The sequence below is a fragment of the Balaenoptera physalus genome, assembly GCF_965194825.1.
Source record: "Balaenoptera physalus genome assembly, chromosome: 8".
NCBI lineage: Eukaryota > Metazoa > Chordata > Mammalia > Artiodactyla > Balaenopteridae > Balaenoptera > Balaenoptera physalus.
In genome coordinates, this window is record NC_138887.1 from 99,831,256 (window position 1) to 99,845,883 (window position 14,628).

At 41.3% G+C, this 14,628-nt stretch overlaps 1 protein-coding gene across 1 annotated transcript in view; it reads left to right on the plus strand.

The window, feature by feature from the left end:
- SND1 (staphylococcal nuclease and tudor domain containing 1) overlaps positions 1-14,628 on the plus strand; it is a 421,659-nt gene that overhangs the window by 39,215 nt on the left and 367,816 nt on the right. The window contains exons 3-4 of the mRNA XM_082472295.1: positions 3,691-3,811; positions 7,887-7,965. Of these exons, the coding sequence (XP_082328421.1) occupies positions 3,691-3,811; positions 7,887-7,965 (200 nt within the window). The remainder of the gene's footprint in view (positions 1-3,690; positions 3,812-7,886; positions 7,966-14,628) is intronic.

Sequence of the window (14,628 nt, forward strand, 5' to 3'; positions counted from 1 at the left end):
ATATTGAGGTAACAGTCTTTCTGCCTTCATTTTCCTTCCCTCTGATTCTTTCTCTGTATGCTCTCAGATGTTTTTGAGATATGATGTCATTTTTTTCCCTGGCTCAGTATTACTGCCAGATACTTCAGTGATTCCTCATTACCGCTGGACAAATCTAAATGCCTTAGCCTGGGATACAGTCCCATTTGTGATTTGACTTTTAGTCTTCTCTTACTGAACCCCCTCTGGGACGCTAAGTCCCCACGCTGAGGAAGTGTTCGGGTCTCCTAACAGGCCACCTGAGTCCTGCCTGCTCATGCCTTGGCTCAGCTGCCCCCTCCAGCGGGAGCTCCGTCTCCTCCTTGTGCCCCGGTGATTCATCCTCTGGAGAAGTCACACCTGACATCACCTTTCATCATCCCTTTTTTGTGCTGTCATCCTATTCCATGTTTATATGTCTCTATACTCGGTTGTCGGCTCCTCGAGGGGAGGGACGTCTGTGTTTTTCTGCCTCGTCAGTGCCTGACACAAAGCAGGTGTACGGTGAATAATGAGGAAAAGAACCGGAGCGTCTCCTTTTGCGGATCAGTGGATTGTGGAATGCAGCACTACTTTCTCTCTGGCTTTCTGTTGTTTTGGAGCATGTCTGGTTTTGTCACATTCAAACAGAGTCAAGGACATTATTGCTTATTTGCTTCCCTTTGTATCACTGTCCCAAATATCATGCACTTGATTATTCTCTGCCTTCTTTCATATCTGCTTTCAGAGAAACTTAGCTCTCTCCTAAGTCCCGTGACAATAAAAGCAGCTCTGCTGTGTGTCCCCAGCCATCACTGCCCTGTTCCAGCCTAATCCCCAGCGTTGCCTAGCTACTCTACGCAGCCTAGATACTGCATTGATGGGCACTGTGGGAATTATATATTTATTTCCCACAGATTTCTTGAGCTCTCATTGTACGTGAAGCTGTATGTTGGTTTCATGCGAAATACAGAAATGAATGTCACAGTCTTTCTACATTCAGTGGAGCTTCTGAAAATTGGGGTGGTGGGGTGTTTGCAGCAGAGAGGGATTAATTACATATGCAGGTGGGACATGGGATGATCGAGCACTGGGCCAAGTACAAAAGTAGCTAGCTTTGCGGTTTTACATTGTTGTGGGATTTAATCTTGTTTCAGTAGTTTAGGAGTCTACCTGGTGCAAAGAAAAGATGGGAATTAAAATTCCATTTGTCGTGGTAGACACCAGAACCGTGCATGGGTCTGGGAGTGGAGAGCAAGCTGCTAGATCACCTGCCATTGGGCATTCTAAAGGGAAGAGGCAGTTTTGAGTCTCAGCTACTTAACAGCCATTGCTTCCTAGGTGGAGCTCTGACACATCATTTGACCAGACCAGTGATTCTTCCTGTTGGGTCATTGTGGCCCTAATGTGACGAACGCTTTGAGTCAGTTTCTGTGTACGTAGGGTTGTTCTGGGAGGCTCTACTGGGATGGCCTTCCCCATTAGGTAGCCTTCTGCTGGCTGGCCTCTGTGTGGACACCTGCACGGGGTTCTCTCCTGGAGTGCTCTGTTGCCCTCGGCAGGAGTGATGCCGTCACTCGCTTTCCTGAATCTTCTAATCGCCTCTCTTCATAGCTCGTATCTTGTCCATTTTTTGAATTTGCCTGACTCTGGATGGAACACAACTTGAGAAGGCTGGAATATTGAAGAAGCTAGGTTACCTTTCTCTAGGATAAGGTGTATGTCCTTTTCAGGACCTCCAGTGTAGCTTTCTCTTATTGCCCAGTGACTGACCAGCTGTAAAACATGAGGTCCTGAGAGAAGGGGGCTCCTTCCTCAAGCCTTAAAAGCTTTTAGTAATTCTGCCTAGTCAGTAGAAATTGGAGGTTTCCCCACAGGGGTTAGCTATTTCCTTGTGAACTGACCCTTGATAAATGAATTTTTACCGAAGTCTTGGCTTCCTTTAGGAGTACTTTGTTTTGTCAGAGCTTTGCATTTAGGAAAGCAATGTTTCACTGAATTTTAGGTATTAGTGTCTTACTCAAAACTGAAGCCTAGACATTAGATCTATAGCTGAGGATATTTTTAGAGTAAGTGGATCACTAAGGTGATAATAATGTACGAGGCTGTGTTAATTGGTTTAGTACTGTTTCTGTGATGTGGCTGGTAGTTGGGCTCTATCAGTCATCATACTCTTTGGTCACAGTATCTGTTTTCATTATTATGAATGAGGAGAGGGGTAGAAATGGGAGATTAAAATGTGGTGAACTCCATATTGCCATTGAGTGACTGGTTCTTTTGCTTGTTGGCACTTTGAAGAGAGTGCATTAGATGAGTGAGGATAAGCTTGTTTTTGTGTCTTCAAGAGCACTTACTCAGGATTAGTTCTTCCTAGAACTATCCACAGTTGTTGTTGTCTAACAGTACTGGTTTTGTGAATACCAGCCCAGTGGGTTGGTAGACTGCCACATTTAAACTGGCTTCTGGTTTCTGGGAAGTCGTGGATGTTTTTCTTCTAGAAAAGCTTCTTGGCTAACCCCATGGAATAATCTTCATGGACTGAAAAGGTTGGCAGACGCTTCCTTTTCAGGTCACTGATATGCCGTTTTGCCTTTACTATGTGTAGCCCATGTTCTGTGGCTCCAATTGGTAATAGACAACACATGCATATCATATACCACTCTGCCCTTTTACACGCTGTATTGTTCCTGCACACGGACTTCTGCAGATCATGTACTCCTTGAGCTCTTACCCTCTCCTTCCTCATTTCTGTTCTAAGGGAACTTGGGGCACTGAGCTAGGTCCAGACTGTAAATTCAAGTGCTAGTGACCACTGACTGTGACAGTGCTGCTTCAGAGGAGACATCTCCCTTTGTCTGTACCATCCCAAAGTGATGGGGGAAATACCATCCCTTTGCACAGTATCTTTTTATATATATATATATTTTCTATTTTTTTTAATTTTTGGCTGCTTTGGGTCTTCCTTGCTGTGCGCAGGCTTTCTCTAGTTGTGGCGAGTGGGGGCTACTCTTCATTGTGGTGCGCGGGCTTCTCATTGCTGTGGCTTCTCTCGTTGAGGAGCACGGGCTATAGGTGTGCGGGCTTCAGTAGTTGCAGCTCGCAGGCTCTAGAACGCAGGCTTAGTAGTTGTGGCGCACGGGCTTAGTTGCTCCGTGGCACGTGGGATCTTCCCGGAACAGGGATCAAACCCGTGTCCCCTGCATTGGTAGGAGGATTCTTAACCACTGCACCACCAGGGAAGTCCCTGCATAGTATCTTGAGATCACATGGAGACTCTGTTTGTACCCATTGTGGATGTGTGGCTCACTCCTTGTATCTGGGTCTTTAATGAGTGACAGGGAAGAACCACCATTGTCAAGCTGATCCCTTACCAGCTAGACAGTAGACAGTAGACGGCTAGAGAGTAGACAGTGATGGGGGTGGTGGAGGGGTGGGCATGGGGGAAAGTCCTGGTGCTGGTGTCTGGGAAACCATGATGCCTGTTTTTAGGGCCAGTGCTAGTTAAACCAACTGTTCGACCTGCCTTTTTTAGGAGCCCCCTAAGTGTATGATCCATGTTGTGTGTGTTTCATTTTTATATTCTCCTCAGGGCCTAGTGTGTGGCCAGGCTATTGAAGGAGTGAAGTTGCTTGGATGTTGATTGTGTCGTGTGAGAACTGCCTAGTTCTTGAACACGTTTATTTTGTCTTTCAGCCCTGGGCATTTCCTGCTCGAGAGTTCCTTCGGAAGAAGCTGATTGGGAAGGAAGTCTGCTTCACGATAGAAAACAAGACTCCCCAGGGGCGAGAGTATGGCATGATCTACCTTGGAAAAGGTGAGTACCAAGGGGGAAAGGGCTCATTTTTCTCCAAGTCTGAAGTTCCTCCAAAGACTGGTTTTCGTCTGGCCGAGGTAGCTCTGGGAGGGTTGGCTGTAGGTCTCATTGGAAGTGCACAGAGCTCGTGGCACGTAGGTGCCCTGATACTCCTGCTCCTAGTTTACTCCTGTGCCTGCTTTCCTGGCTTGGTTTAGGTGTGTGTGTAAGCGTAGAATTATTTTTCCCTGTATTTAGGCCGTCAGCCTGTGGAACTCACTGGCTCTGTGCTTCTAGGTCAGAGTGCTAATTGAATTCCTATAGATTTCCTATTGCATCTTCTATTTGCTTTATCTATCTTGTGGCTTTTCTTCTCCTCCTGGGGACTCTCTTTAGGAAAGGACGATTTGTTTAGGGCTTGTGGTTTTTTGTAAGCCACATGACTTGGAATGGAATGGAAAGAACACAGGCTTTGGAGTGGTGTAGGTGTGGATTCCTGGCTCTTCTACCATGTACTCTTACTTAACCCTTAACTGAACCTTTCTAAGCCCTAGTTTCATTTGTAAGTTACAGAGAGAGTTTAAAGAGATGGTATGTGTAAAGCATCTCGCTCCAGCACAGAGAATGCACTCAATAAATATGTGTGTGTGCACACATATGCCTGTTGTTTAGCTGGGCCGGATAGCTTATGGGATATTAGGTGTTCTGGTCTTCTTTGCATTAGGTAGAGGGAGAGTAAGATTGCACAATGGAGTTTGAACAGAAATAGGACGTTGAAAGAATTGGTAGAATGTTTTCCATAAAGCAGTCAGATGAACAGGAACACTTATGTTCATCTGGATTATTTGGGGAGCAGACACCTTTTAAAGTTTCCTGTGATTCTTGATAAACTAGCATTCTAACTGAGCTGCTTTAGATAATCTATTTGCCTTGGGTGACTAGTAAGCTGGAAGTAAGCAAGTAGGGTGTATGACAAGGCTAACAATATCCTTTTACGATTCTGATTTTAATTGTAGAGGTCTTAGACAAGTGAGTTGTGGATGACCTTGGAGCCTTCTTGTCCAATTTACCCAGTAGAGAAACAGCCCTTTTAGCAAATGGCTATCTGCATCCTGATTGGGAAATTATAGAAATATATGGAATCTTTTCAAAAAGAGAAGTAAATAAATTTGCCTTTTACCCATAATTCAAATAATATAGTAGGTAATAAAACACTTAAGCATTATTGTTGGAGGGCTACTGGCTAGTAAGAATGTAAGACAAATAGAAGTGTACTGTCTTCAAAATGCAATTGTTCGAGAATTCCATTACCCAAAATAATACAGTTCTGTAACAGCTGGTCAATCTTCTGTTACCGGACAAGAGGCCTCACTGGACTATAGAACGTTTTTTCGGGACTTCCCTGGTGGCACAGTGGTTAAGAATCTGCCTGCCAATGCAGGGAACACGGGTTCGAGCCCTGGTCCGGGAAGATTCCACATGCCGCGGAGCAACTAAGCGCGGAGCAACTAAGCACATGCGCCACAATGTAGCCCCCGCTTGCCGCAACTAGAGAAAGCCCGCGCACAGCAACGAAGACCCGATGCAGCCAAAAATAAATAATTAAAAAAAAAAAAAAAAAAGAACGTTTTTTCGGTACAGATATCTCTATGGAGAGACGGCCTGTAAGTGTTCATTTAAATAACCTTAGTCTCCAACTATAAAACAGTCTATTTAAGGTAAGAGGAGCTGACATTTAAAATTTTAAGTTGTTTTTAGAAAGTTTGTTTTTCAAACTGATGCAAATTACAGAGTGGATGTAATTTAGCATGTTAACGTACTAGTGTGTTTAATACAATCTGGCGCATAGGAGGTGATTGATAAATAATTACCAAAAGAATGATTGAAATCATCTACATCTTTCAGTTTTAAAGGTTTAAATGGCTTAAAGTTTAATATTTTCACTCAGATACTTTAACCAACTCTCACTGCCAACTGTAATGAAACAGTGCCTTAGCTAATTAATTAGTGTTCATATATTTAGCCTATTTTATGGCTACTCTCTTTTTCGTCTTTTGTTTTTGTTTTTGTTTAGAAAAAAGATTATCTTTTGCTCTATGTAGATAGATAAAAAATTTATTTAACTATAGTTGATTTACAATATTGTGTTTCAGGTGTGTAGCTTCAGATTCTTTTCCACTATAGGTTATTATAAGGTACTGAATATGGTTCCATGTGCTGTACAGTAAATCCCTGTTGTTTATGTGGCTACTCTTTTTATGATGGAGGAGAATGATAGAACTTGAGAGTTTGTGGTTAACCCAGAACTTATTAAAAAAAAAAAAGAGATGATTGATTAGTCTTCAACTTTTGGAGAAAATATAGTCACCCACCTGCTCTGAGTACCAGCCCCAATTGTGACTTGATCACAGTCATACCTTGATTAGTAATAAGCAAGAGTCAGATCTTTTCCCTACAAATTCCGTTTTCAGTATTCTATCCACCACATTTTGTTACCTTCTTTGGGAGTTTGGCCCAGAGAATTGTATTTTTCTCCCTTTTGAAGGAGCAATGAACGCATTTAGAAGTGGGTCAGCCAGCAGCCCTTTCAGAGCACTCTGTGCCAAGGAACTGTCCGAGAGCTGTTGCGTTTGCCGTTGACTGGCGATTTTATGGCCATTCGCCTTATTTGTACCAGGCCTTCATTCTTTCTACCCCCGACCTCTTGACACCTTACTGCTCAACTTTCCCCATCATTGTGGAGTCTTTCCTTTTGACTTTCCACTCTGTGGGGTTATTCCTGTTGCTTCGAAAGAACCAGTGTAATATTTACTGATGTCAGGTAGCTGTGTGTGTCTGTGTCTGGCCTCAGCGGTAACCTCAGTGGAAAGGTTCTTGTGATCCACGCTCAGCTTCAGAACCTGAACGTTCTTCGCGTGAACAGCATTCATCTCAACTTTTTTTTTTTTTTGGTAGTAGGAACAGGGGCTTATGATTTGCTTCAGAAATTTGGACAGGGCTAATGGCAAGGCATTTAGGTTGAGTTTGGGAGTGGTATGTAAACCTGTTGTTGCTTGCGGAAGTCTATGTATAGTGTACTGAATACATAAATCTTAGAGAATTTTATTCTATGCTGACGTTACCTATCAGCTAGACTGCTGTGTTTCAGTTTATCTAGGAGCTTGTTCTCTGCTATATTAAAGATTTTTAAGTGGTGATTCCCTCATAGGTGTCTTCTTTTATCATTTTGGCTGACAAGCAGAGATTTAAGAGAATACAGAGAGCCTAAAAGCTTTTTCAATAGCATGGAAGTGCAATGAATGTTTCAAGTGCTCAGGTGGCACCTAATCAGGTTGTGTTTTATGTTTCACTTCATTTTTCTTGCCTGCTCTGAAGGCTGCTGTGTGAGATTGGAAATTGAGATGCTGTCCCCTGCATCTCTGAGAACAGGAGAAAGAGTTTGTCAAACGGTGTAGCTTGCTTGTCTTGGTGGCCTCTTGGAGCAGAGAACAGGACATCCTGAGAGGAACTGGACTTGCTGGTGTGAAACATCGTAGGCAGTCCTAAGTGAATCTGTCTGATCGTCCAGGTGGGGGGCTGCCTGTTGATTCTGTTGTGTGAATTCCTGCTGTGTGCTTGGCACTGCGCTTGGTGATTTACACACATTTAATTCTCACAAGAACCTGTCTCGGCAGGTACTCTTCCCATTTTATAGATGAGTACATGTATCAAGATGCTGAAAGACCTATTAAGCGGCAGAATTTGCACTTGGTGCTAGGCCTCTCCTCCTTAGGTCAGTGTTAGTCATCCTTTCCTGGGCTGCTGCATGTGTCTTGCTTCCCTGTCAGTCTCCTGGAGTTCCTGAGATTGCCTTTGGCTCAGGAGATACACTAGAAAATTAGTCCAGAGAAGATTTATAGACCTCTGGGTCCTAGAGACTAGACATTTTGGGGGAGAAGAGATTTTTTGGAAAACCCAACGCTACCTTGCTGCCTTGTCCCGTTCGCTGGCAACATCATTCCTTGAAGAGCTAAGGGTGAAAGTGGTCCCATTAGAGCTCTCTTGCTATTGGAGATGGATTTAAACACAAGATTCACACCTCTTTTTTCCTCCTCAGATACCAATGGGGAAAACATTGCAGAATCTCTTGTTGCAGAGGGCTTGGCCACCCGGAGAGAAGGCATGAGAGCGAACAAGTAAGTGTCCATTACTTTTCTGTCTGACTTCCTCCCACACCATGGTGAGAACTGGGGGAGTCGACTCTACACTGGCTTTGCTGCATTTTCATTCCTGCCCCCGACATAAAATAGGTAATATCTGGTGTTCTCATGGCTTCTAGGGTATTCCTGCCCAGGTGTACGTGTGTATTTTTCTGAGCGAGGAGGTTACTCAGCATTCATTAATGGCATTTGATGTGTGTAATTCAAAAACGGGCTTGGAGACGAAGCAGTGCTGTTCTTATATTCATAAGAATCAGTAGACTTATGCCTTACACCGTAGATATTGAGTTCCGGAGTATTTATCCATCCATCCCCAAATATTTATTGAGCATTTACTGTATGCCAGGCTGTGTGTGTTCTAGACACTGTGAATACAGCAATGAACAAAGACACTTAGTTTCTGCTAACAATTTAACAGGGCGACAGACAACAAACCAAACAACAAGTAGATGTTCGATATTATATGAGGTACAAGGAATAAGTAAATGTAATATAAAGCAGAGTGAATAAATCAAATTCCAAGCAAAATCTGCTGCTTGGAATCTAGCAAAACTGACAGGGGCTCAGTGGTTCTGTTTTAAGGTCAGGGAAAATTTATCGCTCTCCAAAGCCTTTTAGGTCTGTTTTGGTTTATGGATCTGTAGATACTTAAGTAATAGGTAAAATGTATTTGTTGTTAATGGCAGTGTGAATTTGTTAGAAATGATTTTTAGGTATGTAAGGTTTATAGTGCATACATCATGTTAGGTTCACTCAGTAGGATGGGTTGCAGCTGGCTTTAATTAACGCTTTAGTCTCTGAAAAGTGTAAGCTACATCAGTAATTTGGAGGCTAAAGATACTGGGTTTTTTTTGTTGTTGTTGCTTGTTTGTTTTTTTAGTTTTATTTTATTTATTTATTTTTTTGAATTTTTGAATTTTATTTTATTTATTTCTTTATACAGCAGGTTCTTATTAGTTATCCATTTTAAACACATCAGTGTATACATGTCAATCCCAATCGCCCAGTTCATCACACCACCACCCCCATCCCCCACCGCTTTCCCCCCTTGGTGTCCATACGTTTGTTCTCTACATCTGTGTCTCAATTTCTGCCCTGCAAACTGGTTCATCTGTACCATTTTTCTAGATTCCACATATATGTGTTAATATACGATATTTGTTTTTCTCTTTCTGACTTACTTCACTCTGTATGACAGTCTCTAGATCCATCCACATCTCTACAAACGACCCAATTCCATTCCTTTTTATGGCTGACTAATATTCCATTGTACATAAGTACCACATCTTCTTTATCCATTCGTCTGTCGATGGGCATTTAGGTTGCTTCCATGACCTGGCTATTGTAAATAGTGCTGCAGTGAACACTGGGGTGCATGTGTCTTTTTTTTTTTTTTTTTTTAACTTTTTGGGTTTTTTATTTATTTTATTTATTTATTTTATTTGTGGCTGTGTTGGGTCTTCGTTTCTGCGCGAGGGCTCTCTCCAGTTGCGGCAAGCGGGGGCCACTCTTCATCGCGGTGCGCGGGCCTCTCATTATCACGGCCTCTCTTGTTGCGGAGCACAGGCTCCAGACACGCAGGCTCAGTAACTGTGGCTCATGGGCCTAGTTGCTCCGTGGCATGTCGGATCTTCCCAGACCAGGGCTCGAACCCGTGTCCCCTGCATTGGCAGGCAGATTCTCAACCACTGCACCACCAGGGAAGCCCCGCATGTGTCTTTTTGATTTATGGTTTTCTCTGGGTATTTGCCCAGTAGTGGGATTGCTGGATCATATGGTAATTATATTTTTAGTTTTTTAAGGAGCCTCCATACTGTTCTCCATAGTGGCTGTATCAATTTACGTTCCCACCAGCAGTGCAAGAGGGTTCCCTTTTCTCCACACCCTCTCCAGCATTTGTTGTTTGTAGATTTTCTGATGATGCCCATTCTAACTGGTGTGAGGTGATACCTCATTGTAGTTTTGATTTGCATTTCTCTAATAATTAGTGATGTTGAGCATCTTTTCATGTGCTTCTTGGCCATCTGTATATCTTCTTTGGAGAAATGTCCATTTAGGTCTTCTGCCCATCTTTGGATTGGGTTGTTTGTTTTTTTGATATTGAGCTGCATGAGCTGCTTGTATATTTTGGAGATTGATCCTTTGTCCGTTGCTTCATTTGCAAAAATTTTCTCGCATTCTGAGGGTTGTCTTTTCGTCTTGTTTGTAGTTTCCTTTGCTTTGCAAAAGCTTTTAAGTTTCATTAGGTCCCATTTGTTTATTTTTGCTTTTATTTCCATTATTGTAGGAGGTGAATCAAAAAAGATCTTGCTGTGATTTATGTCAAAGAGTGTTCTTCCTGTGTTTTCCTCTAAGAGTTTTATAGTGTCCGGTCTTACATTTAGGTCTCTAATCCATTTTGAGTTTATTTTTGTGTATGGTGTTAGGGAGTGTTCTAATTTCATTCTTTTACATGTAGCTGTCAAGTTTTCCCAGCACCACTTATTGAAGAGACTGTCTTTTCTCCATTGTATATCCTTGCCTCCTTTGTCATAGATTAGTTGACCATAGGTGTGTGGGTTTCTCTCTGGGCTTTCTATCCTGTTCCATTGATCTGTGTTTCTGTTTTTGTGCCAGTACCATATTGTCTTGATTACTGTAGCTTTGTAGTATAGTCTGAAGTCAGGGAGTCTGATTCCTCCAGCTCCGTTTTTTTCCCTCAAGACTGCTTTGGCTATTCGGGGTCCTTTGTGTCTCCATACAAATTTTAGAGATTTTTTGTTCTAGTTCTGTAAAAAATGCCACAGTTAATTTGATAGGGATTGCACTGAATCTGTATATTGCTTTGGGTAGTATAGTCATTTTCACAATATTGATTCTTCCAATCCAAGAACATGGTATATCTCTCCATCTGTTGGTATCATCTTTCATTTCTTTCATCATTGTTTTATAGTTTTCTGCACACAGGTCTTTAGTCTCCCTAGGTAGGTTTATTCCTAGGTATTTTATTCTTTTTGTTGCAATGGTAAATGGGAGTGTTTCCTTAATTTCTCTTTCAGATTTTTCATCATTAGTGTGTAGGAATGCAAGAGATTTCTGTGCATTAATTTTGTATCCTGCAACTTTACCAAATTCATTGATTAGCTCTAGTAGTTTTCTGGTGGCATCTTTAGGATTCTCTATGTTTAGTATCATGTCATCTGCAGACAGTGACAGTTTTCCTTCTTCTTTTCCCATTTGTATACCTTTTATTTCTTTTTCTTCTCTGATTGCCGTGGCTAGGACTTCCAAAACTGTTGAATAATAGTGGTGAGAGTGGACATCCTTGTCTTGTTCCTGATCTTAGGGGAAATGCTTTCAGTTTTTCACCATTGACAATGATGTTTGCTGTGGGTTTGTCATATATGGCCTTTATTATGTTAGTTAGGTTCCCTCTGTGCCTGCTTTCTGGAGAGTTTTTGTCATAAACTGGTGTTGAATTTTGTCAAAAGCTATTTCTGCATCTACTGAGATGATTATATGGTTTTTATTCTTCAATTTGTTAATATGGTGTATCACATTGATTGATTTGTGTATATTGAAGAATCCTTGCATCCCTGGGATACATCCCACTTGATCATAGTGTATGATTCTTTTAATGTGTTGTTGGATTCTGTTTGCTAGTAATTTGTTGAGGATTTTTGCATCTATATTCATGAGTGATATTGGTCTGTAATTTTCTTGTTTTGTAGTATCTTTGTCTGTTTTGGTATCAGGGTGATGGTGGCCTCATAGAATGAGTTTGGGAGTGTTTCTTCCTCTGCAGTTTTTTGGAAGAGTTTGAGAGGGATGGGTGTTAGCTCTTCTCTAAATGTTTGATAGAATTCACCTGTGAAGCCATCTGGTCTTGGACTTTTGTTTGTTGGAAGATTTTTAATCACAGTTTGAATTTCATTACTTGTGATTGGTCTGTTCATATTTTCTGCTTCTTCCTGGTTCAGTCTTGGAAGGTTATACCTTTCTAAGAATTTGTCCATTTCTTCCAGGTTGTCCATTTTATTGGCATACAGTTGCTTGTGGCAGTCTCTTAGGATGCTTTGTATTTCTGCGGTGTCTGTTGTAACTTCTCCTTTCTCATTTCTGATTTTATTGATTTGAGTCCTCTCCCTCTTTTTCTTCATGAGTCTGGCTAATGGTTTATCAATTTTGTTTATCTTCTCAAAGAACCAACTTTTTGTTTTTTTATCTTTGCTATTGTTTTCTTTGTTTCTGTTTCATTTATTTCTGCTCTGATCTTTATGATTTCTTTCTTTCTGCTAACTTTGGCTTTTGTTTGTTCTTCTTTCTCTAGTTGCTTTAGGTGTAAGGTTAGATTGTTTATTTGAGATTTTTCTTGTTTCTTGAGGTAGGCTTGTATTCCTGTAAACTTCCCTCTTAGAACTGCTTTTGCTGCATCCAGTAGGTTTTGGATTGTCGTGTTTTCATTGTCATTTGTCCGTAGGTATTTTTTTATTTCCTCTTTGATTTCTTCAGTGATCTCTTGGTTATTTAGTAGCATATTGTTTAGCCTCCATGTGTTTGTGTTTTGTATGTTTTTTCCCCTGTAATCGATTTGTAATCTCATAGCGTTGTGGTCAGAAGAGATGCTTGATATGATTTCAATATTCTTAAATTTACTGAGGCTTGATTTGTGACCCAAGATGTGATGTATCCTGGAGAATGTTCCATGCGCACTTGAGAAGAAAGTGTGATCTGCTGTTTTTGGCTGAAATGTCCTATAAATATCAATTAAATCTATCTGGTCTATTGTGTCATTTAAAGCTTGTGTTTCCTTATTAATTTTCTGTTTGGATGATCTGTCCATTGGTGTAAGTGAGGTGTTAAAGTCCCCCACTATTATTGTGTTACTGTCAATTTCCTCTTTTATGGTTGTTAGCAGTTGCCTTATGTATTGAGGTGCTCCTGTGTTGGGTACATATATATTTATAATTGTTATATCTTCTTCTTGGATTGATCCCTTGAACCTTATGCAGTTTCCTTCCTTGTCTCTTGTAACATTCTTTATTTTAAAGTCTATTTTATCCGATATGAGTATTGCTACTCCAGCTTTCTTTTGATTTCCATTTGCATGGAATATCTTTTTCCATCCCCTCACTTTCAGTCTGTATGTGTTCCTAGGTCTGAAGTCAGTCTCTTGTAGATAGCATATATAGGGGTCTTGTTTTTGTATCCATTCAGCAAGCCTGTGTCTTTTGGTTGGAGCATTTAATCCATTCACATTTAAGGTAATTATTGATATGTATGTTCCTATTACCATTTTCTTAATTGTTCTGTGTTTGCTTTTGTAGATCCTTTTCTTCTCTTGTGTTTCCCACTTAGAGAAGTTCCTTTGGCATTTGTTGTAGAGCTGGTTTGGTGGTGATGAATTCTGTTAGCTTTTGCTTGTCTGATTTGTCTGATTTGCTTGTCAGATTTGCTTGTCTGATTTGCTTGTCTGATTTGTCTGATTTGCTTGTCAGATTTGATTTGTCCATCAAATCTGAATGAGATCCTTGCCGGGTAGAGTAATCTTGGTTGTAGGGTCTTCCCTTTCATCCCTTTAAATATGTCCTGTCACTCCCTTCTGGCTTGTAGAGTTTCTGCTGAGAAATCAGCTGTTAACCTTATGGGAGTTCCCGAGTATGTTATTTGTTGTTTTTCCCTTGCTGCTATCAATAATTTTTCTTTGTCTTTAATTTTTGCCAATTTGATTACTATGTGTCTCGGCGTGTTTCTCCTTGGGTTTATCCTGTGTGGGACTCTCTGCACTTACCAGACTTGGGTGGCTATTTCCTTTCCCACATTAGGGAAGTTTTCAACTATAATCACTTCAAGTATTTTCTCGGGTCCTTTCTCTCTCTCTTCTCCTTCTGGGACCCCTATCATGCAGATGTTTTTGCATTTAATATTGTCCCAGAGGTCTCTTAGGCTGCCTTCATTTCTTTTCATTCTTTTTTCTTTATTCTGTTCCGCAGCAGTGAATTCCACCATTCTTTCTTCCAGGTCACTTATCCGTTCTTCTGCCTCAGTTATTCTGCTATTGATTCCTTCTAGTGTATTTTTCATTTCAGTTATTGTATTGTTCATCTCTGTTTGTTCTTTAATTCTTCTAGGTCTTTGTTAAACATTTCTTGCACTTCTCGATCTTTGCCTCCATTCTTTTTCTGAGGTCCTGGATCATCTTCACTATCATTACTCTGAGTTCTTTTTTGGAAGGTTGCCTATCTCCACTTCATTTAGTTGTTTTTCTGGGGTTTTATCTTGTTCCTTCATGTGGTACATAGCCCTCTGCCTTTTCATCTTGTCTATTTTTCTGTAAATGTGGTTTTTGTTCCACAGGCTGCAGGATTGTAGATCTTGCTTCTGCTGTCTGTCCTCTAGTGGATGAGGCTATCTCAGAGGCTTGTGCAAGTTTCCTGATGGGAGGGACTGGTGGTGGGTAGAGCTGGCTGTTGCTCTGGTGTGCACAGCTCAGTAAAACTTTAATCCGCTTGTCTGCTGATGTGTGGGGCTGGGTTCCCTCCCTGTTGGTTGTTTGGCTGAGGCAACCCAACACTGGAGCCTACCAGACTCTTTGGTGGGGCTAATGGTGGACTCTGGGTGGGGTCACGCCAAGGAGTACTTCCCAGAACTTCTGCTGCC